We start from the raw sequence: 24275 nt of genomic DNA on the forward strand, positions 1-24275 counted from the left end.
TCACATCCTCCTGAATCCAGGGCCGGTGCTCTATCCACTGCACCACCTAGCTGCCCCAGCTATATAAGTCTTAATCTGCACCTTGAGTCTATCGCCCCTCTTTCAGGAAGCCAGTAGCAAGCTTCATCATGGGTCATCTTGAATCATAAGTGATCATTGCAAAGAACAAACACTGGAAAAGCAAAACATTTAAATGGAATTAAAGTGGTTAATAAAGGAAAAAGACAGTCCTCTCTCTCCTCCCCCTCTTTTTCTTTTCCTTGCTCCATCCCTTCTTTTCCTCCCCTCCCCTTCCCTTCCCTCTTCCCTGTTACTGTCCTCTCCCCTCCCTCTTTCAAGCCTCCTCTGGTTGCATGAGATCCCCCTTCCTGCCCTGCCACAATTCCTTCTCCCACATCTGTCACATCTAATACCTTATGATGCAGTTGCTCTGGAGCAGAGGCATGTAGCTTCATGGGAAATGGAGTCCTAGGACCTTCTGTAATCATCATCATCAGTGCTAGCATTTCTGTAGTACTTTAATGTTTGAAAAGTGATTTTCCTGTGTTATCTCATTTGGTCCTCATAACAACCCTCTAAGCTAGACTTTACTACTATGTACATTTTACAGAGGATGAAAGGGAGGTTAGAAAAGTCTAAGTGACTTGCTTAGGACCACACAACTGGTAAGTGGCTTCTGAGACAGAATTTTGAACTCAAGTTGTTCTGACTCCTAAATTCAGTGTTCTGCTATAGGCCACCTATTTTCTGAATCCTATGGGACTTGAAGCCTCATGGGATGGTCTCTCTTTACATATTGAAGCTGGGTTCTCCTGGGTGGAGCTCTGGGTATTTTTATGGGAAATATTACATCGGATTTAGTTGCCCCAGTGAGTGGAGTGACCAGACCAGCCTTGGAAGCCAACGAGACATTACTAGTAAAACCTGAGTACAGTCAGTGACACCCCCAGTCTTAGAGATGAAGCGACTTCCCCTTTCTGGGTCCTCTGAGCACACAACATCTCCCCTCAGCCCACAGTCTCCTTCCTCTTAAAATTCACAGCATCTATTGTCACGGAATCACGGAAAGTCAGCGCTCTCCCGGGCTTCCCAGATCACAGTCCAGCCCCCTCATTTTACAAAGGCAGAACTTCTTGTGCCATTCATTTGCCAATTAATTACATATTTGCCTTGGGTATAATTATGTTATTATTTAACTCCTTTATCATTACTTAACTTTTCACATGTATACCTGGATCACCTCGATTGTTAATAAGTCCATTCAACAACCATTATGCCAGAAGCTGGGGCATACAGAGACAATGGCTCCTGCCCTCAAGACGCTTACTTTCTGTGGTACTGACTTCTCTTTTTCCTCTATTATAGCAAGAGTGCCTCGTGCTCTGTAATACTTGATGGGTTGGGGGCAGTGGTAGTCTCTACTCCAAGTTAAGGCCGTTACACCCTGAACCCCACTCTCAAATCTGGCTTGGTTGAAGGTTGACGTTCAAGTAGCATCACCCCAGGGATGAGGGGTGGTGCCAGCTGGGCGCTGGGCACAGATGGCAGGTGCTGTTGGCTTCCATTGTGCCCTTGTCCCCAGAGATTGTCTGCAGCAGTCAGACCCAGATCCTCATTGGGGGATAGGGAAGGAGGAGAGCAGAAAGGGGGGCAGAGTGGGAAAGCTGAGCCGGCGAGAGATGGCTGCACACAGCTCATCTTCACATCTCTGCATTTGCTTCCCATTTGCCAGCAAATGCCCTAAATAAACATCACGGGAGGCACAAGGGAAGCTTTGTTTCCAACAGCCCCTGGCTGATAGGTCTACACACGTGCTCATGGCCCTTTGCAAATAGCCCACGTGACAGCAATTAGGAAGGAGTGTGTCTGGGAGAGGGACGGAAATCATATGCATTTGGGCCATGTAGGTGTGATTCCCTAGCATGGGGCTCCCTTGTCTCTCTCTTGTCTCTGTCCTGACCTCTCTGGTCATGGGATGTAAGCACTTAAGGGTAGGGACTGCTTCACGCGTGCCCACCTGTCCCTGGTACCTCCTTCCGTGCCTGGACCCTAAGAGACATTTGGTCAGGGATTCCTGAATGTTGAATGAATGGGAGAGAAGGCCTGGTGACCGCCCGAGTAGCCTGGGTCCTAGGCTTTCTTGTGCCCCTCCTCTGTAGCCTGGGCTGCCTGCTCTCTAACTGTCTAACTGGTTTTCCATAGATGCGGCTTCCTTTGCAGTCATTTAAAATGACTGGTGTTAGAAGGGGCCCTTAGGTTTCACCAGACTGGGAGTGAGGAGGGGGAGGAATCCCTGGACCGGACCAAAGCGTAGACACTAAGCCCAAGCCCTCTGCAGACTCCCTCGGGCCAGCCCCGGCCGAAGTTGTGCTGTCCTCTGGTGCCGAAGGAGTTAAGCGGTGGGAAGGAGAAGAGGAAGGGGCTGGATCGGGTATCCGGGCTTGTCAAACTTTATTTAGCCGAGCCACGGGGAGAGAGAGGCCGGGTTTAGGAGGGACAGCCGGGCTGGAAAGAGTTAAAGCCGGGGGGGGGCGGGCCGAGAGGCGGGCAAGCTCCGCCTCCGAGTGACTTCCTTCAGCGTTCAGTGGAGGGGGGTGTGCAGGGGGCGGGCCGGGGGCGGGGGAGCTTCTTCGAGCTGCTCCGCCGGTGCCCGCCCGCCCCTCGCCAGCTCACTGCGCGCACCGAGTATCCTGGAACGTGTCTAACAGCCGGGGAGGGGAGAGGAGAGGAGAGCGTGGCCAGCCAGCCCTGACTGGGTGCTGCTGTCCCGTCCTGCCCTGCCTCCGGCTCGGAGCCTCCGGCTGCGATTCCTAGGACAGGCAGGAGGGAGGCAAGCAGGCAGGGGGACAGGCAGAGGACAGGAAGACCCGCTGCGCCAGGATTGGGGCTTCTCCCGAGCTCATGTAACATTTTTCCAGGGCGAGCTCCCCAGCTGGGGCAGAGGTCTCTCCGACGCACACAGCTTCGGCCCCTGCTCAGGCACCAGCCCAAGACCTCCTCGCCACTGGGATTTCCCTCTGGGCAGGAGGCTTACTCCCTTTCCTCACCCACAAGCCAGTTTTGGGGGGCTCCCAGGCATTGGCTGTGGGCTTTTTTTTTCTTTTGCCCCAAACCGGGCAGGGAAGGGGCCTGGCCAGGGAGGGGGGGTGGACCACCAGAATGACGGACGTCCTAGCCCAGCCAGACTGCAACCTGAACTCAGTATGTGAGCCATTGGAAGGCTGCTGCCTGGAACGGATTGAGGAGCCAGGAAGCAAGCGGCCCCCCAACACAGGAGCCCGCCTCTGGGGCCGGGTCCGCAGCAAACTGCTCCGCCAAAAGGTGCCATCTGTCTGTCTGTCCCTTTTTCTTGGGGGGCAGGGCGGTACTGAGGAAGCTGGCCACTGACAAAAGTGGGGGGACTTTTTAGAGGGGGACCTGCCACCCTTGACTCCAGCTGTTTCAGCAGCTGCTGTGCTTTCTCCTCGAAGAAGCACCCCTCCCCCCCAAACAATGCGAACAGACTCATCTTACCTGGTGTCTCCTTGGCTATGCAGCCTTAACACCTGCAAAGCATGTCAAGGGGCTCTCCTGTGCCAGGAGTATCAATCCGGTGCCTTCCAAGGAATCTTGTTTGGATGGGCTGAAGGAGAGGGAGGGGCTGAACTTAATTGTGTTAACATGGTGACTAATGGTGGTTAGCAATACCCCCACCCCTGCCAGGACTTTCTCTGCATCTAGCCACGTCTTGGGGAGGTGGGGGCAGGCTTTGTCTCATGTGGGAAAGGACCCCCTTCTGCCCAGCTCCTGTGTCTGGGTGAGTAAATGAGGCACAAAGATGATGAAGAGGTAATTGGCGGGGCAGGACCCTAGCTTCTCACAGTGACCAGGAGGAAGGCAAGGAGGTAGAAGAGTAGAGAGTGAGGGTCTGAAGAGCAAGTACTGCTTGGTGTCCAGTGAGGGAGGTAGGCTTTTCAGCTCTCCCATTACCCTGTTCAGAGCTGACTGAGTCCCCTCCCGCCCCCCCCAAAACTGAGTCACTTGCACTTTCTTGGAATGGCCCCAGTGGGGCATGAAGGTCCTGGGGGGGGACTGGATTTGGGGGAGTGGGGTCAGAGTGAGCTGACTGGATTACGACCAATTCCCAGCTCACATCAGGAAAATAGAACCTCCTTCCAGAGACGTGAGAAGCAGGCTCTTGTGTAGCGATAGAGAACACTGGGCTCGAAATCAGGAAAGCTGCGTCTCGGAGCCCCGGGCCAGGCAGCAAGTGACTCCGAGACTCATTTTCCCCTGTCTGTAACGTGAGGGGGTTAGACTCCACCACCTTCCAGCCTCTAACAGAATGGGAGTCTGGGAGGCAGGAAAGGAAGTTTCTTCATTCTCTCTGGTTGTGCCGGTCAAGCGAGGGAGTGGATTGGGTTGTCAAAGGAGATGCTGTCGCGTAGCCTCGGTGCTGTAGGGGACAGAGGGACACGTTGAGATGCAGGTGAAGCCGCCGTCAGTGTGAGGCTTTCTTTGGTCCCTGTATCTGCTAGCTGGTTACTGTCTACGTGCTTCCATACGTGCAGAAGGGGCAGCCTGGCTTAATGGGGTGGGGGGCAGGGAGAACCGGCCTCCACAGCTGCTTGTGACTGGACAAGTGGCTTAGCCTCTCAGTGCTCTGGGCAGCTCTCCATTTGCAGAGGAGGCGCTGGCTTTCTTTGATGAAGGAAGTCTCTTCACCTGGGGGTTCATTAACCAATGAAATCCCGGTGCAGGCTCTACCCTCGGGATGGACTTTCCGGTTGGAATGCAGACTCCTTCAGGGCAGAGACCATTCCATTTGTGTCTCTGCGCCCCCCAGGCCAGTGCCCTGGCTGCCAGTCCCCACAGGTCCTGCCTGCAGAGCAGTTGTGTCCCTGCTTTGGGTGAAAGGAGGGTTTTTTCCATCAGTGCTGCCTGCTGGGGGCCCTGGGCTGGGGGTGTCACTGAAGCTGCTTTCTTTCCCATCTCCTCAGTGGGGACAGGGTTTGGGGCTTTGGGACCAGCCACAAGGATCATCTAGCCAAGGGAATTCCACCTTTTTTTAGTACCCTGGACCCTTTGGCAGCACTCTGGTAAAGCCTATGGATGTGCCCCACCTCAGAATTGTGGTTTTTTGTTTTGTTTTGTTTTTTGATGAGGCAATTGGGGTTAAGTGACTTGCCCAGGGTCACACAGCTAATAAGTGTGAAGTGTCTGAGGCCGGATTTGAACTCGGGTCCTTCTGAATCCAGGGCCACTATGCCACCTAGCTGCCCCTCAGAATTGTTTTTTTAATGATTCAAGGAAGTGCTAGATTTCAATTAGTGAAAATAAAGATGTCATTTTCCCCCATCCAAGTTCATGGACCCCCCTGAAATCTATCCGCCAGGCCCAGGACTCTAGATTTAGCCCAACTCTGTCATTTCCTAGATGAGGAAGTTGAGACCCGGAGGGGATCAGCAACTTGCTCAAAGAATAAGAAGGACCAGGATTCTGGGATGTGGATTTTTAGCAAAGGTGAAATCGACCCTGGAAAGCGCTAGGTAGGACCTGCAACATGAGCTGCTGTGCCCTGGCCCCTGTCTCACCTTCAGCCTCCCTGGGGCCCAGGCTGCCCGAGCTCTGATGTCCCTCTGGTTGCTGAGGCAGCTGTCTGTGGCAAGCGGTCTGGTGCCTCGGTCCTCCCTCCCTCTCCTGCCCGAGCTCTCCCAGGAAGGCTGGCCTTGAGCCACTCTCACCCAGGCATCAAGGTGGGTGATGACTCAACTTTAAAGCTTTACTGAGCAGAGGCTACCAAAATAGGAGCTCTTGAGGCTTACCTGACACCTGAGTGAGGTGTCCTGGGGTGAACTGAAGGCCTTGCCAATACTGCAGGGGCCTTGTCTCCTTTGAGCCTCAAATTTTCCATTCACTTCCTAGCTCCACTCTCCATGACTTCTTCCCTGTGGCTTGGATCGTCACCAAAAGAAGGCAGTGGGGTATGGTGGAGAGAGCCCAGGGGACTTGTGTTCAAATCCTGCCTCTGACATTTATTTATTTTTGTGTGTGACCTCGAATCACTTAACCTCCCTGGGCCTCAGAATTCTCATGTATAAAATGAGAAGGTAGGAACTAGGTGAGCTCCCAGATTTCTTCTTGCTCAGGATCTTTGATCTGAAGCTTCTGGAGTTGAGGACCCAGGTTCAAATCCCTCCTCTACCACCTAGTCCCTGTTTGACCTTGGGCAAGTCATTTAATCTCCCTGGGCCTCAGTTTCCTTATCTGTAAAATGAGGAAGCTGAACAAATGGTCTTCGGGGTCACTTTCCCTTTAAATCTAGGATCCTGTGTAGGCCCTGAAAGGAATTCTTTTGCTGTTCACGTTCAGAACACAATAGAGTCTTAAAACACATGGTAACTTAGAGATCATTGAGGTCAACCCCTTCGTATCACAGAGAAGGAAGTTGATTATCGCTCTAGAACCAGAGGGAACCTCAGAAACCATTTAGCCCAACTCTCATCTGACAGATAAAGAAACTGAGGCCCCAAAAGAATGAGTGACCGGCCTGAGGTCAGAAGTGGCCTTTTAGTCTACCTCGTTTGACTGCAGCCAGTCTTTGTGTAAGTGATCTGTCCAAGGCGGCCCAGATTGCATGTGGCAGGGCCCAGATTTGTACCAGGTCCCCTCAGTCTCCATAGCCTGTGTTTGTTTTTCCTGGTTCCACCCTGCCTTTTTCTATAGAGCTGCCCCTGAGGTGAGCAGGTCTGCAGGCTGGTAAGACTGGCTTTCCAAGACAGCACTGCTGGGTCACTTCAGCTAGTCGCTCATATGGTAGCGCGCTCCCAGTAGCAGCAGTGGTTGGCATACATGATTCAGAGGCTGACTCAGTCCCCTGGTATTCTCTGCATGACAAAGTGGGTCAGTATTATAGATGCAAGTGTTTGTGTGGTAACTGAGTGGGGTTTGCTCGCCTGTTTCTGCCTTCCTGTCTGCAAGGAAGCTCTCTAGCCAGGCCTCCTGCCCACCTCTCTTTTTCCCAGCTCACCATCACCACTGTCGCATTAACCTATTTTTTTCAGAGCAGCAGTAGCAGCCTGCACTGAGGGGCTGGCCCCTCCCTGGGGAGGGATTAAGCAGGAGCTTTATCAAGGGAGCTTGCTCAGTGGTTAACTCTTGACAGTTCCCAAAGCTGTCCTGTCACTGGGAGGAAGATGCTTCTCTTCATGATCTTTGCCCCAAGGATTCGGTGGCATCTGATTTTCCAGAAATACCCAGGTCCTTCCTATTCCCTTTTAAAGGCTTCAGGAAGCCATGAATGAGTCATCAAGAGAACACTTGCTGGGGATGAAGTCTCAGTGTAGAGAGAAACATCACAATATTGAAACCAAATGTTTAAAATAAGCTATGTTTAGCTGTAGAGCTCTGACCAGAGAGCCGAATTAAGGAATTCAGCTTCATCTCTTCATGCATTGTCTCATGAGGAGGCAGTGTAGCTCAGTGGAAAGGATTTTGGCCCCAGAGTCAGAGGATCTAGATTCAAATTCTGCCTCTAATGAATGTGATCTTGAACAAGTCCCTCCACCTCCTAGTACCTCAGGTTTCTCGTCTGCAGAATGAGGGTGGGCTAGATGGCTTCTGAGGTCCCTCTTAGCCCCGGATGTGATCCCCTGATTTTCCTCTGCCAGCATCCCCCAAGAGTCAAAGGCCAGGCTCTCCCTGCCCCCCCCCGGAGATGTGCCACAGTGTGGTGCAGAGCCCAGCAGTGACCTTGGATGCAGGCTTCTTTCTAGGGCATATATCAGGGGAAACAGTACAGACAAGCATTGAACTTTGACTCTTTTCCATTTTCATTTCCTGTTTTTGTGTATATTTGTGTTTTCTTCTTGTCTTTGAACTTGATCATAGACAATAATTTATTTCTGGCAGATAGACGAGAAGAGACAAAGAGCAGTTCCTTTATATTCATTCCTCGAACCTTCCCCTCTTCCCAGACACCCTCAGATGAATGGAAGCTCCTTGAGGACAGGCAGAGGTTATTTGTCTTTGTGTCTCCGGTGCCTTCATAGTGCAGCTGGTGGTGCAGTGGATGTGGGTAGAGCCCTGGGCCCAGAGTCAGGAAGACCTGAGTTCAAAAACTACCTCAGATTCTTACTGGTTCATGTGATCCTAGGTAAGTCACTGAATCGCTGCCTGCCTCAGTTTCCTCAACTGTAAAATGGAGATCATAAGAGCACCTATCATGAAGGGTTGTTGTGAAGATCAAATGAGATAATATTTGTCAAAAGTGCTTGCTTAGCGCTTAGGAGGTGCCATAAATGTTTGATGATTGACACTGTCGCTGGAACTTGTTTTAGAGTAGAGATTCCTAACTTTTTCTGTGTCCTGGACCCCTTTGACAGACCGTCTGGCAAAGCCTGTGGATCATCCCTTTCTCAGAATAGTGTCTTTGGATGCAGAAAATAAAATATGTAAGATTGCAGAGGAAGCCAGTCATGTTGAAATAAACATGTACTGTTTTCCAATCCAGGTTTCTGGGCCCCCTGAAATCTACCCACAGACACCCTGAGGCTTAAAAGACTCCTGTTTTGGAGAAAGAGAGAATTGTAGCATGACTGCCAGGAAACCTCCCAGCTCTCTATCACCACCACAGAGATATCCAGTGAAAAGCTTGCAGTCCCAAGTTAAGTCAGGCTCTCTCCCAAAGGTGCCCTTTGTGTAGAATTAGCATAAAGTGGGGGAGGGAGAGAGGGAAACATAGAGACACTGGTGGGAAATTGCTTGGACGATGAGGAGGCTGAGTGGGAAGTTGCTCACGATAGTCTCATCTCTTTAGTCTGCTGGGTGACCATATGAGTCTGGGAATTCCCAGTGACCAGAAGGACTCATCCTCTTACCCTTAGGGCTTGGAGAAAGTGAACAAATACCCCTTCTCCTGGACTTCTCAAGTGTATCATGCTGAGCTCAATCTGATGGGTCCTCCTAGAGTGGCAGATTGGGAAAACAGCTGTTGGTCCTCCTTGGGGGTGACTCACAGTTTATGAAGAGTCATGGAGGGAACTCTCTGGAAGAACTAACGGCACCGTGGAGTAGTTCATGAGTCATCATTAGCCCCTCCTGCTCTCTGACATTCTACTTGAAAATTTCCTCAGACTGAATATACCTTCTTCTTTTCTCTGCATAGGTGGGGGACTATGGGTGTGGAACAGTACATGTACTGTCAGGGATATTGATGAGTTTTGCTAAACTGCTTTTTTTCCTCTCTTTTTTTTGTTATATGGGAGAGGTTATATATTGGAAAATGAAGATGATATAAAAACAAAAGATGTCAAGACAATTCTTTAAAATCTGTCTCATCAAGGCATCTAGGTGGTACAGTGGATAGAGCATTTGCCCTGAAGTCAGGAGGGCCTGAGTTCAAATCCAAACTCTGATACATATTAGCTGTGTGACCCTGGACAAGTCACTTAACCCCAATTGCCTCCCCCCAAAAAAATCTATCTCAGACTTGGTGGCATAATCTATGCATATCATAAGCTTATCACTCCGTGGATATGTTTGTGGCTTTCCTAAATAATTCATAATTTTGCTATGAATCTTGAGAACATATTAACAGAATAAGCTTAGTATAGTACCTGGCATATGTAGTAGAAATTGAACAGCTAATATTCACATAGCACCTACAGTGTGCCAAGGTACTTTACAATTATTATTTTAATTATTTATAATTATTATCTCATTTTATCTATTATGATAACCCTGGGAGGTAGGTGATGTTATTATCCCCATTTTACAGATAAGGAAACCAAGGCAAACAGAAATGAAGTGACTTACTCAGGATCACACAGCTAGTTAAAGGTCTGAGTTCAAATTTGAACTCAGGTCTTCCTGACTCCTGGGTACCCATCATCTACGCAAACAGCGTAGATTTCCACTTTTAGATAGCTCTCATTATCAGAAGTGAGCCAAAGTCTATATCATGTTTATTTTTCACCTACAGGCCTTCTGGGGCCAATAAATCCAGTCTCCTTTCTGAATGGCAGATAAGATAATACAGTGGCTGTCTGAGCAAATCACTTAACCTCTTGGTACCCACAGATAGCTTTGAGTCTTTAAGTTGGCAGAGCAGATCCTGCGCTACATCAATGGAGAAAGTTTCCTCACCTGGGAGTTCTCTGCTCTGATGGATTCCTCCTCTCTTGGGCGTGAGCCCTCCCCCCAGTGGTACTGAACATAACCACCTTGCTCACTCTCTTCTTCCTATTCAGTTCTGGGTCCAGCTCTGTCCATATAACAGAACCTATCCCAAATACATGCACAGCTAGATTAATGATAATAACCTGTTTCCATAGAACTTTCCATAGAACTTCACAGAGCATTCCCCTCAGAAGCCCCATGGGGTAGGTGGTATGCCTCTTATTGTCCCCTTTTCACAGCTGAACAAACTCAACTATTAAGGCTAATTAACTGTTGTTGTTTTTTGTTTTTTAGTGAGGCAATTGGGGTTAAGTGACTTGCCCAGAGTCACACAGCTAGTAAGTGTTAAGTGTCTGAGGCCAGATTTGAACTCAGGTACTCCTGACTCCAGGGCCGGTGCTCCATCCACTGCGCCACCTAGCTGCCCCTAATTAACTGTTAATGAACAATTTTTGGCTAATCTCTCTGGACACACCAGGGCCATTGCCCTAACACATATTCCACATACAAGAAAAAGCCTGTACAAGGACTCATAGATTTAGACCTAGAAGGGAGCTAGAGAGGTCATCTAGTCTACTTACCCCTCCCTGTATTTTATATCTGAGAACATCGAAGCCCAGAGAGGTTAAGTAGTTTATCTGAGGTCACACAGCTAGTAAGCAGCAGAGCTGGGATTGAAAACCATGGCTTTTGACACCAAGTCCAGCAGACTTTCCATAGTGACACAGCTTCTGCCTTATCCATGTATTTCTGTACCCCACAAATGCCCCCCTTTTTCTGTATGTGTAATAATAGCTAACATTTACATAGTGCCCACTATGGGCCAGGTGCATTGACAGTGATCTCATGTGATCCTTACAACCACCTTGGGAGGAATGATGATGATGGTGGTGGTGGTGGTGGTGGTGGTGGTGGTGGTGACAAAATGATGGTAGCTAACACTTATGTAGCATCTGCTATGTGCTACACACTTTGCTAAGCACTTTACAATTCGTGGGATCCTCATAACCATGGTAGGTGCTATTATTATCCCATTTTACAGATGAGGAAACTGAGGCTCTGAAGGACTGTGGCAGCCTTCCTCACACATAGCTAGTCAGCAGCAAGGATCAAGACCAACCCTCCCAGCATTTAAGAGGCCGCCATATGGAAAAGGGACTACTCTGACTTGGCTCGGCTCCAGAGGCCTGATCCAGGACCAGTGGGTGAAAAATAGCACGAGGCAGATTTTGGCTCAATGGGAGGAAGACCTTCCAATAACTGGAGCTGTCCAAAAGTGGAAATGAGCTGCCTCAGGAGATAATGAATTCCCCTGTCACCGTCACCGGTGAGCGGAGACTCCACCACCATTTGTCAGGGATATTTAGAGACGAGTCATGATTCAGACAGGATGATGCTTGATGATCGTGAGGGGCCCCTCCAACTCGGAGACTCTATGCCTTTGGAAAGGGGACCGCGTGTGCAATCAAAGGTCTTATCTGCCCTCAGGTTTTTCATCTGGGAAATGAGGGGGGTTTGGCCTCAAGGACCTCTGAGGCCCCTTCCAGCTCTGAAATCTGTGATCCTGCAGCTTTAAGAATTGCTTTTTTTTTGCCCTCATTAGAGAAGCATGAAGTTGATGTGCCAAGGGTCCCAGAGGAGGCCCGTGCATCCCCTTTCCCTCAGATAGGCCCACCTCCCCGCCACATGGCGGCAGAGATTTTCTCCTCTGAAATCTTCCAGAAAAGGAGGCTCTCATTTTCTTCAGCCAACAATTCCTTTTTTCTCAGGAAAGTTTTCCGTAAGCCTTCATGATATAGAGCAGGGGTCCCCAGCCAGTTTGTGGATCTCAGAGGCCTCCTGGTTGGGTCACTGTCCCAAGCTGCTCTTTAAGAGCCTCCTCTTCCTTCTTTGCTATTTCTAGAAGCAATTTGTCTGTCCTCATCAGGCACTGGAGCCCAGTTCAACAAGCATATATTAAGTGCCAACTCTATCTAAGGCAGTGAGCTAGGATACAACCATGACAAACAGCATAGTGCCTGCCCTGCTCTCAAGGAATTTATAGTGTGCTGAGGACTGTGGGGTGGGGTATTCGGTCATTTCAGTCCCATCTGACTCTCCATGACCCATTTGGGGTTTTCTTGGCAAAGATACTGGAGCGGTTTGTCATTTCCTTCTCCAGCTTATTTTCCAGATGAGGAAATTGAGGCAAACAGGGTTAAGTGACTTGTCCAGGGTCACACAGCTAGTAAGTGTCTGTGGCCAGTTGTTGTTCAATCATTTCAGTCCCATCTAACTGTCCTCCTCCCCCCACCCATAGCTTTGGAATGTGGCAGGGGTTCCAGCAATGACCTTCATGTATGTTGAGAGTCTCGAGAGTGGAATTTGCCAGCCAAGATGGAGGACTAGAGCTCTGGGGGAGGCAGCAGTGAGAAGTGAGTGAGGCCATGCAGCCCAGTGCTTGGGCAAGGGACGGTCCTACCCAGCAAGGAAGCTGCTGTGGGCACTGTTGTGGTAAACGTGGAGGTGGGAGCGCTGCATTGTTGGTCAGAAGAAGGAAACAGCGTCTCCAGTTTGAAGAACAAAGCTATTCCCCTCCCTGACCAAATACCACAGACTCCCTGGCGTTAGCAGCTGAGCTGTCGACCTGGGAGGTACCTGGGGGAGCAGGTCATGGGTTTTTCCCCTCCATCCCCCAGCAGATCTTGGGGGGGCAGGAAGGGAGGTACTGCTGTTCCTTCTGCTCTGATGTGCCCCCCAGACAACCCCCAGTCTCTTCCTGTGTCCCTTCAACCAGTATTCACCCCCACCCAGTGAGATCATTCATCCCTGGAGCCCGAACCTTCCCCCTTCATGGAGTGTCCATGGACAAATAGCCTCGCTATTGCTCCAGGTCCATCAGCAGGCATTTATCAGTTACCTGCTGTGTTCCAGGGCAGAGGTGCCAGGTCTTTACCTCTCCCAGTAATGAGGCTGCCTCCTTCTGACCCTCAGCTGCTAGTGCCTTGCCTTCCAAGGCCACCTTCTTTCTATTCTATGTGTATACACCTAGTTATGTGTGTGTGTTGTTAGACTGTAGGCTCCCTGAAGGCAGGGACTGTCTTTTGCCTTTTTGTTTCTCCAGCACTTAGCACAGAACCTGGCGTATAGTAAGGGATTCATAAATGCTTTTTGACTAATTAATTCACTGTGTGATCATGGGCAGGTCATTTCGTATTTCTTTCCCCACCCCCACCCCTGAGGCAATGAGGTGACTTGTCCAGGGTCACACAGCTAGTGTCAAGTGTCTGAGGTCGGATTTGAACTCAGGTCTTCCTGACTCCAGGGCCAGTGCTCTATCTACTGCGCCCCCTAGCTGCCCCCAGGTCATTTCATATTTCAAGCCTTCCTTAGTTTCCCTTTCTATAAAATGAAGAGGTTGCAACAGATGCTCTCTACAGCTCTACCACCATTGACCATGACCTGATATCTTCATACAGGTGAAAATTTCCTCTGATTTCTGTGCTCAGGTCCAGTTGGGTTAGCAAGTATTGAATGTCCAGTGTATGCTCACCAGTCTACACCATGGTGGGGGGATGGGATGGGAGCAAATTGGATTTGGGGAAGGGAGAGGGTGCTAAAGAGAATTATCACTTAATCATAATATAATTCATATCATGCATGATAGAATCCAGTCATAATAATTGAGCACTAGCTATCTACAAGATACTATGTGGATACAAGGAAATAACTATGACAAGTGGCTTAGTTAATAGTCTTGAATTTGAAATTACAAAGACCTGGGTTCCGACACTCAGTAGCTTTGTGACCTTGGGCAACCCATTTAACCTCAATATTGTTATTTGTAAAACAGGAATAATAATATCATCTCTGGCCCATGGAGTTATTTCAGTGAGATAATTTATTCATTCCTCTATTCAATACACATTTATGAAGCACCTACTATGTGTCAGGCACTGCGCTAAGTGCTGGGGATACAAAAAAGAGGCAAAAGGAAGTCCTGCCCAAGGAGCTTACAGTCCAATGGGAGAGACAACATGCAAAAAGATATATGTGTTTGCTCTGCAAACCCCAAGGGGCTTGATTAGTGTAAGCTGCTATTTTCCCGGAAGGCGCTGCCACAGGTTGCCCTGGAAGTGGGTGTGTTTCGCCCAGTAAACCTTTTGCTGGTTCTTCATCTGGGCCCTGAGCAGTCATGGTGGGAGTCCCCAAGGCCCTGTCCTGGGGGCTCTTCTCTTCCTCCTCTGTGCTTGCTCCCTCCTTTAGTGATCTGTCTCCATCAGCTCCTGTGGATTCAATTATTCTCAGGTCTGTGCATGTCACACTAGTCCCTTTGCTGAGCTCTGGGACATCTGGGACATCGGTGAATGGGCCTTGGCGTCTCAAACTCTCCATGCCCAAAAGAGAATTCCGTTTCTTCCCCCTCCCCCTCCCCTGTTTACATCTTTCTTTTGGGGGTACCCTCATCCTCGAGCCAACCAGGCCTGCAGCCTTGGGCTTCAGCCTTGACTTGTCACTTGCCTTCACCCTACATATTTCATCTGTTCTATATCTTGTGTCTCCCTTTGCAGCAGCTCATGTAAAAGTCCCCCTCTCTCTACTCAGGCAGCTTTTACCCCAGTTCAGGCCTTTCTCACCTGCCACCTGGACCATTGCATCGGCCTTTTGGCTGGCCTCTCGGCCCCCAGCCTCTCCCCATGCCAATCTACCCTTCACTCAGAGTTTAAATGTCAGTGGCTCCCCATTATCTCCAAGTTCAAATTTTAAATCTCTGTCATTAAAAGCCCTTTTACAATCTGGCCCCTTTGTCCCTTCCTTGCCTTCTCACCCTCCTGGGTGACCAGCTGGCCAGTAAAGAGGAGAGCTGGGATTTGAGCTCAGTCCCTTAAACCCCAGCATCAGTGCTCTTCCCGCTGTGCATAAGCTGTTTCTCCTAAGGGTGGGTCTGATACACTTCTATCTCTTCATCTCCCTAGAGCCAGTTCATGGTCCTTTGCATAGAGTAGGAACGGATATGGGGCAGCTAGGTGGTGCAGTGGATAGAGTACCAGCCCTGGATTGAGGAGGACCTGAGTTCAAATGCGGCCTCAGACATTTGACACTTATGAGCTGTGTGACCCTGGGCAAGTCACTTAACCCCAATTGCCCCACAAAAAAAAATTTTTAAGTAGAAATGCATTGATTTATTTGGGACATATTCACCAGCCTGGGGCCATGCTGAAATACCCCAGAAAAATGTAAGCTCTTCGAGGGCAGGGGCTGCCTCTGTTTCTTTTGTATTTGTATCCCTGGCACCTGGCGAAGAGTAGGCATTTAACAAATGGGCCAAGTGTTGGATGATGCTGGTGATGGGTGGAGTGGCTGGCTCAGCAGCATCAGGGATGTTGAGGAAGACACACAGTAGCTTTTTTTGTCTTTTTTTTTTTGCAAGGCAAAGAAGGTTAAGTGACTTGCCCAGGGTCACGCAGCTGGATTTGAACTCAGGTCCTCTTGAATCCAAGGCTGGTGCTTTATCTACTGTGCCACCTGGCTACCCCAACACACAGTGGCTTTTGATGATGGCAGTGCCCATGTGCTGTGGCCAGGGCAGACTAGATGGGGTAGCAGTTTCCAGAGGAAGCATTAGCTGTGTGAGGGGCTGGTGTAGACCAGCTGCTCCTCGGGGCAGAGGGTCACCTGTGTGGAGGAGAATCTCCACGCCTCATCCTCATCTGGCCCCTGGTGGGGAGCTCAGGCTGGCTCAGGATCCACACCCTGAGCTAGGCAGGGTGGAGCTGACTCTTGGAAGTGTTTTTCCCAGCTCTTTCCAAACTGCTCCGAGGGTTCCCCGTGGCCAATGGGGCACCGAGCCCTTCCTTAATAGCTTTGCAAGGCATCTGGCCTCGTCTTTGAACTTCAAGTTTCCGAGTTGGGACCCCAGCTGGCCCCTTCCCTTGGCTTTGACCTCCAGTGGCGTCTCCTGACCTTCAGAGAACAGGCAGCTGAGCCAGGGAAGGCCAGGCTGGGCCGGCTCCCCAGGGACTTCCTTAGAAAATAGCTCAAGCATTTATGGGCTTCCTGGATACAGGGGATGCCTTGCTCAGCTCACTCTGAGGTGCCAGTTCCTGCTGCCCTCACTGCATGTCCCTCTTGCTCCCAACATAATTATCAGATCATAGACTTAAAGTTGGAAGGGACCCTAGAGGTTTAGCCCTATCATTTTACAAAACAAGGAGCTGGGGTGGAGAGCAGTCAGGGCACCCGCCCAGTCTCACACAGCTCACAAGTAGCTGAGGCTGATTCCAGGTCCAGCACTCTATCCTCCACGCCACACTGTCTCTTGGCATTGGGTTTTGGCCGCTAGACTGGTTCCCAGGTAGTTGGCACGAGATGTGGCCGTGTAAGCAGAACCTTGGAGCTGTTTGGTGGTGAAGGGGGTGACAGTTTGGTGGAAATCAGCAATGGCAAATGGCTTACCCAAAAGATAGGATGACTTAAGGGTCAGGCAGAGGTTTGAAGGATTCTCTAAGCCCCTAGGTGCAGGCCCAGGCCCCCACCTCTGCAATCCCAGAAGCTCTGGTGTGACCTGAAACATTTGTACGCTCACGTTCTCTCTCTTTCCTCTCTCTGTCTTTCTCCCCCTTCCCCTTCTCCTTCCTTTTCTCTCTCTCTCTCTCTCTCTCTCTCTCTCTCTCTCTCTCTCTCTCTCTCTCTCTCTCTCTCTCTCATTACTTTATTGGGGCAGAGGGAGTAGGGAGGCTTGGGAAGTGGTGAGTTGTCATTGGGAAGCCATGGGGGCAGGAAGAAGGGTTAAAAACCAGAAGAGGACAGGAGGAAGGCCGGCTTAGCCAGAGGAATGCAGAGTGTGCTGTGGAGAGCAGGTAGGCGGTGCTGATGGGGGCTAACCTGGATTTAATAAAGGCTGCATTCAGAGCCCGGCTAAACCCCTTCCATATGTGGAACTCAAGGACTTCAAAGTTCTGGTTAGGGGGGAGGGAGAGGGGCCAGAAGCCAGGGTTGTTTGGAATGGCCTTGCAGTGGTCTCCAGCATGGGGTGTGTGTGTGTGTGTGTGTGTGTGTGTGTGTGTGTGTGTGTGTGTGTGAGAGAGAGAGAGAGAGAGAGAGTCTGAGCACATATGCATGTGCTTGTGTGTGTGTGTGTGTCTAGGGGGATGAAGAGAAGGCATAGGGGAAGGGTGGATGGATAGCCCTGTATGTCGCCTGACAGAGGCTAATTTCTGTGGAGGGAAAAGGTCGAGAGAGGAAGCCCAGATGCCCAGAAAGTCTCTGGTAAAGCTGTGGGTGCTGGGCTGCTGCAGTTAGGTCTGGGGGCAGTGGGAAGGCACAGGAGCTGCTCCTTATGCCTGACATGGAAAGCCTAGCAGGATGGCTCCCACTGCCCCACTTCCCTCTCCCACCCCAAGCCAGCGGCCACGTCACCCAAGCTCTCTGGCACCTCTGCCTGAGGGAGGCAAGCGGCTCTTGATGCATCCATCCATCTCTCTCGCCAGCACTTTCATGCCTCTCGTGCCTGTGGTCTCCCCAATGATAGACTGGCCCTGGCACAGCAGAGTTAGCATGACCTCAGCTGGGTATGTGTGTGTCGATGTTTCTTTCTTGGTTTTTTTCAGGGGGTTGGAGGAGCACAGGGATAAGCTAACTCAGGCTTGGGGCCGTACAGCATTTAAACAGCTGATGGCGGTAGCCTGGGAATTGGAGGGTTCGAGCCACCTCCTCAGCACGGGCCTTTAAAAACTCAGAAGCAGCGTGTTGGTTCACCCCTTTCATCCACATAACTCTAACAAGAAGCATTGAATGAGGTTGAGAGAAGATGAAGGAAGCCATGCATGTGTAGTTTGCAGGTCTAGGTTCAAATCCCAGCTCAGCTGCTTACCACCTGTGTGACTCTGGACAAGTTATTTATCCTCCCTGGACCTCAGTTTCCCCCTTTGCAAAACCAGCTGGACTAGATGGTGCCTGTGGCCCCTTCTGGTACTCTAGCTAAGATCCTGTGAGCCCTTAAGTCAGTCATTTCTCTCTAGGATTTGGGGCATTTGTTGTTTTGCCTTTTCAGTCGTGCCTGACTCTTCATGACTCCATTTGGGGTTTTCCTGGCAAAGATACTGGAGTAGTTTGCCATCCCCTTCTCCAGCAAATTTTACAGATGAGGAAACTGAGGCAAACAGGGTCAAGTGACTTGCTCAGGGTCATAGAGTTTGTGTCTGAGGCCAGATTTGAACTCAGGAAGATGAGTCTTCTTGACTCTCAGCTCTGCGTTCTATTTTGCCACCTGACTGTCCCTCAGTTAGCATTCTCAATTAATAGTCATAATTATTTAATCTTAACTACTTCTCAAATCCAATCTTAGTTCTGTACTGCTTCTTGGGGTACAAGTTCCATAAGTCATACCCAGTAAGAATTTTCCATTAGGCTTCTAGGAACATTTGAGCTTCCCCTACCAGAGGCCCCAATTCAACTCCTAAGCTTAGGATCCTTCCAGACCCAGAGAGCTAAGGTTCCTGGGCCCCAGGACTCAGAAGCACAAGGACAGGGGATCCCCTGGGTTGAAGTGGGGACTAGGAAGTGGCTTTTGACTCTTTACAGAGGAGGAAACTGAGTCTCAGAGATGTAAATGATTTCTCCTGAGTCACATGGATATCAGTGTCAGAGCCTCTGACTCCAGACCCCCGTCTTCTTTTCCCTTGTTCCTCCCAAAGCAGCTCATTTCTCTGGTGTCAATGCTAGTAGTGGGGGGGCAGGGGAGAGGTTGGGGAGCAGGGGTCCTCTGCCTGAGGCCTCAAAGACCTGAGCACTATGTGAAATATGCCCAAGACTACAGAGGCCTCTGTGTGCCTTGATCCAGGTCAGAGCCAGCACTGTGGGGCCATGGCATGGGAGGCATTATAGACGTCATAGCACAGCACACTGGCGCATAGTAGGTGCTTAATAAATGTTTGCTGATTGGTTGAATATTGGAGGTGGAAGAGACTTAAGCAGCCTCTGACTTATCCTGCATTTTACAGAGGGAGAAGCCAAGGCCCACATCAGTTTAATGACTTCCCAAGGTCACTATGTACACCCCACTGACCCTTTCTTCCTGCCTCCACCTCCTGAGCCATCCTGTCTCCCCTTTTAGAGTGCATGCTCCCTGAAGGCAGGCAGCATACATTCACTGTTATCTCTTTGTCCCCAGTGCCTCTACAGCGTCAGGAGCTTTGCAAATTCTGGTGATTGATGCCTTTTCTCCAAGGAGCCAAGGTCCTGGCAGAATGTTTTCTGGACAGTCTCCCTGGGGCTTTGGCTCAGGGTCACCTGTCAGCCTTCGGTCAGGGTAACCCTTCCAAATGGGCCCTGTTCCCAGCCTCCTGGAGTGCAGTGAAGGCCTCTTTTACAAAACAGGCTTCCCGAGTGATGCACACAGTTAGATCTGTGATGCAAGCGAAAAACAGTAGTGACTGACCCTGCAGCCCCAGGGCCAGGATTTAAATTCTGGTTTTGTCACTTCCCCCAGCTAATAAGCCGTCACTTGTCAGGGCTAGCAAGCTGTGTTCACTCCATTTCTTCAGGCCTCAGTTTCCTTTTCTGTAGAATGATGGGGTTGGGCCAGTTGTTCAGGAAGGTCCCTTCCCTGCTCTAAACCTGTGATCCATACACTTTACTTTCTTTTTTTGTTTTTGTTTTTTGTGGGGCAATGAGAGTTAAGTGACTTGCCCAGGGTCACACAGCTAGTAAGTGTCTAGTGTCTGAGGCCAGATTTGAACTCAGGTCCTCCTGAATCCAGGGCCGGTGCTCTATCCACTGCGTCATCTAGCTGCCACAATCCCAATGTTAGAAGGGGTTTCAGGGGCCTCCTAGTCTACTCTGCACATTTTACAGATGTGAAAACTGAGGCCCAGGGCTGTGAAATGACTCTCCTCAGGTTACACAGGTGACCAGAGGTCAGATTGGAAGCATTCCTGAAACCTTAAAGGTCCTCGGATCTCTGGGCCCCTGCTCTTTCCGCTATGTATCCATCTCTAATCCAGAAGTGAACATTTATTAAGTGCTTACTACATACAGCCTGTGTTTACTTCAGGATCATAACCCTAGATTTGGAGCCAGAAAGGCTCTCCAAGGCCAGCCCCATTTTATGGGTAAGGAAACTGAGGTCCAAGATCAGATCCTCTAACACCTCCAAAGGCAGTGTGTTCTTCCTACTGCCCCACGCTGACTCTGTAATGCATCTGACACCGCCAGAGCCAACACACATGCTCGTCACCAGAGACCAGGTCATGGTGTTTATCCTCGGTTCTTGGCAGAGGCTTCGTATCCTAGACAAGCAGGCTGAGAGATTGGAGCTGGGATAGAGCAGGGACCTGCCCTGGGTTGGGGGGGGGGGCGGCTAGAATGCAGCTAGTGTAGGAAGAGGGGGAAGAGCGGTCAGCATTAGAAACCCCCCCCCAAGCCAAGCATATGACAGCTGTTTCCAACCCTGAGCTGAGCTGAAAAGCTACTACTTCCCACACCTCCAGGCCAGTGGACGAGGGCCTCTAGGAGGTTCAGCTGGAAGGATTGCCTAGGTCTGGGGAGGAGGGCAATGGTCTTCTAAGTCAGGCCCTGGGTTAGCTGGGTTTCTTCCCCCACAATTCCCTGCCGGAACAGAACACCGTGAATGGAAGTGGGACCAGCCATGAAGTCCCAAGGCTTCCTGCCTTCATCTTCCCCTTTTCTCTGAACCCCCTTCCCATTTATAACATAAAACCAGAACACCAAAGGGTCTTTCTGCCCCTCACTGCCCACAGTCACTTTAATGTGCCAGGTTAGGGGGGAACCAATTCAACAGGGAAGCACAGGCCTCTGTGCTCAGCGACTGGCCACTCAGCCCTCCCAGAGGTCAATTTGGACTGGTTTTGGAGTCTTATTTTAACTTTATTAATGCCTTTTGAAAATGCCATTATCATTTTCCAACATTCCCCCTCTCCTCCCTGCCCTCCATAAAGTTAATTAAAGAGGCTGTGGTGGGTAGGAAGTTACAGAGTGGGGACTTGAACTCAGGGCTTCCAGCTCTCAGCCTAGTGCTTTTCCCAGGAGGAAAAGAATTCCCAGGAGGAATGTAAATTCCTTCCCTTTGGGGCTCTTTAACCAAGCTGGCCTGAAAGGAATAGGAAATTTACAGCAAACAGAAGTTTGCAGTTTTATATATAGAATGTTCCACAAAGCTCTTTGGAACACCCTTTGTAATGCTATGGAAACAATGTGGTCTAATGTATAGAGGGCCAGCCTGGAATCCAGGGAAAAGGGGGGGGGGAGGAAGGAAGGAAAAAAGGAAAAAGAAAAGAGAGGAGGAAGGGAAGGAGGGAGAGAGGGAGGGAGGGAGGATGGCCTCATTTCTTTGTAATTGGTTGGGTGCAAAGTCATCACAAAGATTTAGAGATCTTAGGGCTCTTTGAGGCTGAGAGGGGTAAAGTGACTTGCCCAAGGTCACACAGGTAGTAAGTGACAAGACTTGAACTCTGGTCTTCTGCTTTCCACTGTGCCATGCTCCCCTCCCCTGACCCATGAATAAATTCTTTGCTTTTTTCCATTAAAATTTACTTTTCGGGGCAGCTAGGTGGCGCAGTGGATGGAGCACCGGCCCTGGAGTCAGGAGTACCTGAGTTCAAATGCGGCCTCAGACACTTAACACTTACTAGCTGTGTGACCCTTGGCAAGTCACTTAGCCCCAATTGCCTCACTAAAAAAAAAAAAAAAAAAATTTACTTTTCTCTCCCTACCTTCCTTCCATTGAAAACAGAACAAAACAAGAGCCTCCTAACACGGGGATTCAAGCTAACTCAGTCCCCTCATAGACCACGTCCTCCCACCCCCCTCAAAGGTCATGGTCACCATCTGGGGCACGTGCATTCCCTTCTATGCCTCCCTGTCATGCTTCATCATGGGGCCTGTACAGTGGTGGCCACTGCAATGCTCAGCTCTTAAGTCTTTCAGAGTCAAAGGGTTGAGTCCACGTCAGGCAGGAAGGTCAGTGGAAGGAACTAGGGCGGGGAGCCAGCTGAGGCAGGGATGTGAAGGCCTCTCCTGTGGAGAGGGGTTCAGCTTGTCACGTCTGGCCCTGAAGGGCAGAACCAAGATCAGACTTGCTTGGTGGCTCCTGGAATGGGTGCGTGTATAGAGTTCAAGCTCCCAGAGGGTAGGCTTGAGATTTGCCTTTGGAACCCAGCAGTTCCACCAGCATGTGGTAGGTGCCCATAAGTGTTTCTCCTTGCTTCAAGTCTAGGTTTGATGTCTGGAAAAGCTTCCAAGTAGAATCTCCTCAGAGGGGAGGGGGCTTCTTTGGCAGGGAGAGGCAGGGGGCTGGCTCAGCCCTCGAGGGAGGCTTGGATGCTTCCTGAGTGGGTCCCTTCCTGGATGGGCTGCGCCAGAGGGCCTCGGAGGTCCACTCTGACCCTAATAATTGTGTACTTACTGACCCCCTGCCTCCCATTTCCCTTCCACGCTTCATCCTGTTTGGCAGGCTGTGTCACACAAGGCACCGTGACAGGATGCTCTCAGGTCCCCCCCTAGGTACCCAAGCTGTCATGGGCTAAGGAAAGTGCCACAGGTAAAGGGCCCCTGCTGGGCATCCAGCCCCCTCCTGACAACCCAGCGCCCTCCACCCCTACACCGCCCCTAGACCACTAATCTAATCAGGAAATAGCAGAGTGCACATTTCCCAGGGGTTATAAATAACCACAGCAATTCAAGAGACAGAATTTCACTGGAAAATGTGCCCCTGTCCCTCTCCACGCCTCGCCCTCCTCCTTTCTCTGAATTAAAACGACATCCGAAAATAGCCTTGATTTATGGAAGTTATTCTGCTCCCTGGAGACAGAGCTGTCATCATAGGGGGCAGAGAAGGCCCTAGTGCCCCTCTGCAGAGATGGGCACTGCTGCAGCAAGGGAAGGAGGGGTAGGGGAGAGCCAACTAGTATGAGATGGACACTGTTCTAGGCACACCGTGCCTACCTTAGGAAACTTACACGAGACTGAGTGCTGAATATTGTCTAGACTGAAGTTGAAGTGGGGGGTTGATGAAGAGAACTCCATCTAAGCTGGAGCAGTTGGGGAGGGGGGCATCAGGCAGGGTTTATTGGCGCATAAGATTAAGAGGTAAGGATTAGGGGCAGCTAGATGGCGCAGTGGTTAAAGCACCGGCCCTGAATTCAGGAGCACCTGAGTTCAAATCCGGCGTCAGACACTTGACACTTACTAGCTGTGTGACCCTGGGCAAGTCACTTAACCCCCATTGCCTGCAAAAAAACAAAAACCAAAAAAAAAAGAGATAAGGATTAGGGCGGCTAGGTGACACAGTGGATAAAGCACCGGCCCTGGATTCAGGAGTACCTGAGTTCAAATCCGGCCTCAGACACTTGACACTTACTAGCTGTGTGACTCTGGGCAAGTCACTTAACCCTCATTGCCCCGCCAAAAAAAAAAAAAAAAAAAGAGGTAAGGATTAGACCTGAAAGCCTAGGGATCACTTTCCTCCTGGCAATGCAGGTTAGCACTTTATTGACAACTTCCTTTCATGAGGAGTCACCCAGAGTCCTGGGGTGTGATTTACTCAAGGTCCGATAGCCAGTCAGTGTCAAAGGTGGGACTTGAACCCGGGTCTTCTTGGCTTTGAGGTCAGCTCATTGTCCACCATGCCACACTGCTTCTCAGCAGAGCGTAGAGCGATGAAAAGAATACTGAACTTGGAGTCAGGAGAATCTCTGCTCTCTGTAACCCCGAACAATTCGCTTAACCTCTCTGGGCCTTCATTTCCTCATCTGTAAAATGGGAAGTTTGGATTCAGATTGTTGTCTGAGGCTCCTTCCAGCTCTAAGTGTATGGTCCTAGTCAATGAACTGGACCTTTATGGGGCTGCTTTTTCTACCATTCAGGGACCTCTTTTCCCCCTCCCCAAGAAACTCAGGGTGTCTTCTTGGTGCTCTGGGATTGGCATTCTGTGCCTTCCTCTGCTGGGCTTGCCACCGGGTACAAGAAGTAAAAACCAAGTTGAGCTGGGGGATGGGCTTTGTTTGCCATTGGCAGACTTTTCCTGGAGGTGACTTCCCAAGTCCCTTGGGTTTCATCTCTTTTTCCTTAGGGTGCTAGACAATTCGTGTCATTATAACTTTGGACTACCCACTTTACCT

General features: G+C 50.2%; 1 protein-coding gene across 6 annotated transcripts in view; it reads left to right on the forward strand.

Moving 5' to 3' along the window:
• Positions 1–24275, forward strand: part of ABR (ABR activator of RhoGEF and GTPase) — a 298848-nt gene that overhangs the window by 259952 nt on the left and 14621 nt on the right. The window contains exon 1 of one of the 6 annotated variants that reach the window (XM_044000094.1): positions 2656–3321. The exons of the other annotated variants lie outside the window; for them this stretch is intronic. Coding sequence (XP_043856029.1) covers positions 3160–3321 — 162 coding nt within the window. The 5' untranslated portion in view covers positions 2656–3159. Of the gene's footprint in view, positions 1–2655; positions 3322–24275 lie in introns of those variants that run through there. 6 annotated transcript variants of the gene reach the window in all.

Source organism: Dromiciops gliroides, chromosome 4, assembly GCF_019393635.1.
Source record: "Dromiciops gliroides isolate mDroGli1 chromosome 4, mDroGli1.pri, whole genome shotgun sequence".
Taxonomy (NCBI): domain Eukaryota; kingdom Metazoa; phylum Chordata; class Mammalia; order Microbiotheria; family Microbiotheriidae; genus Dromiciops; species Dromiciops gliroides.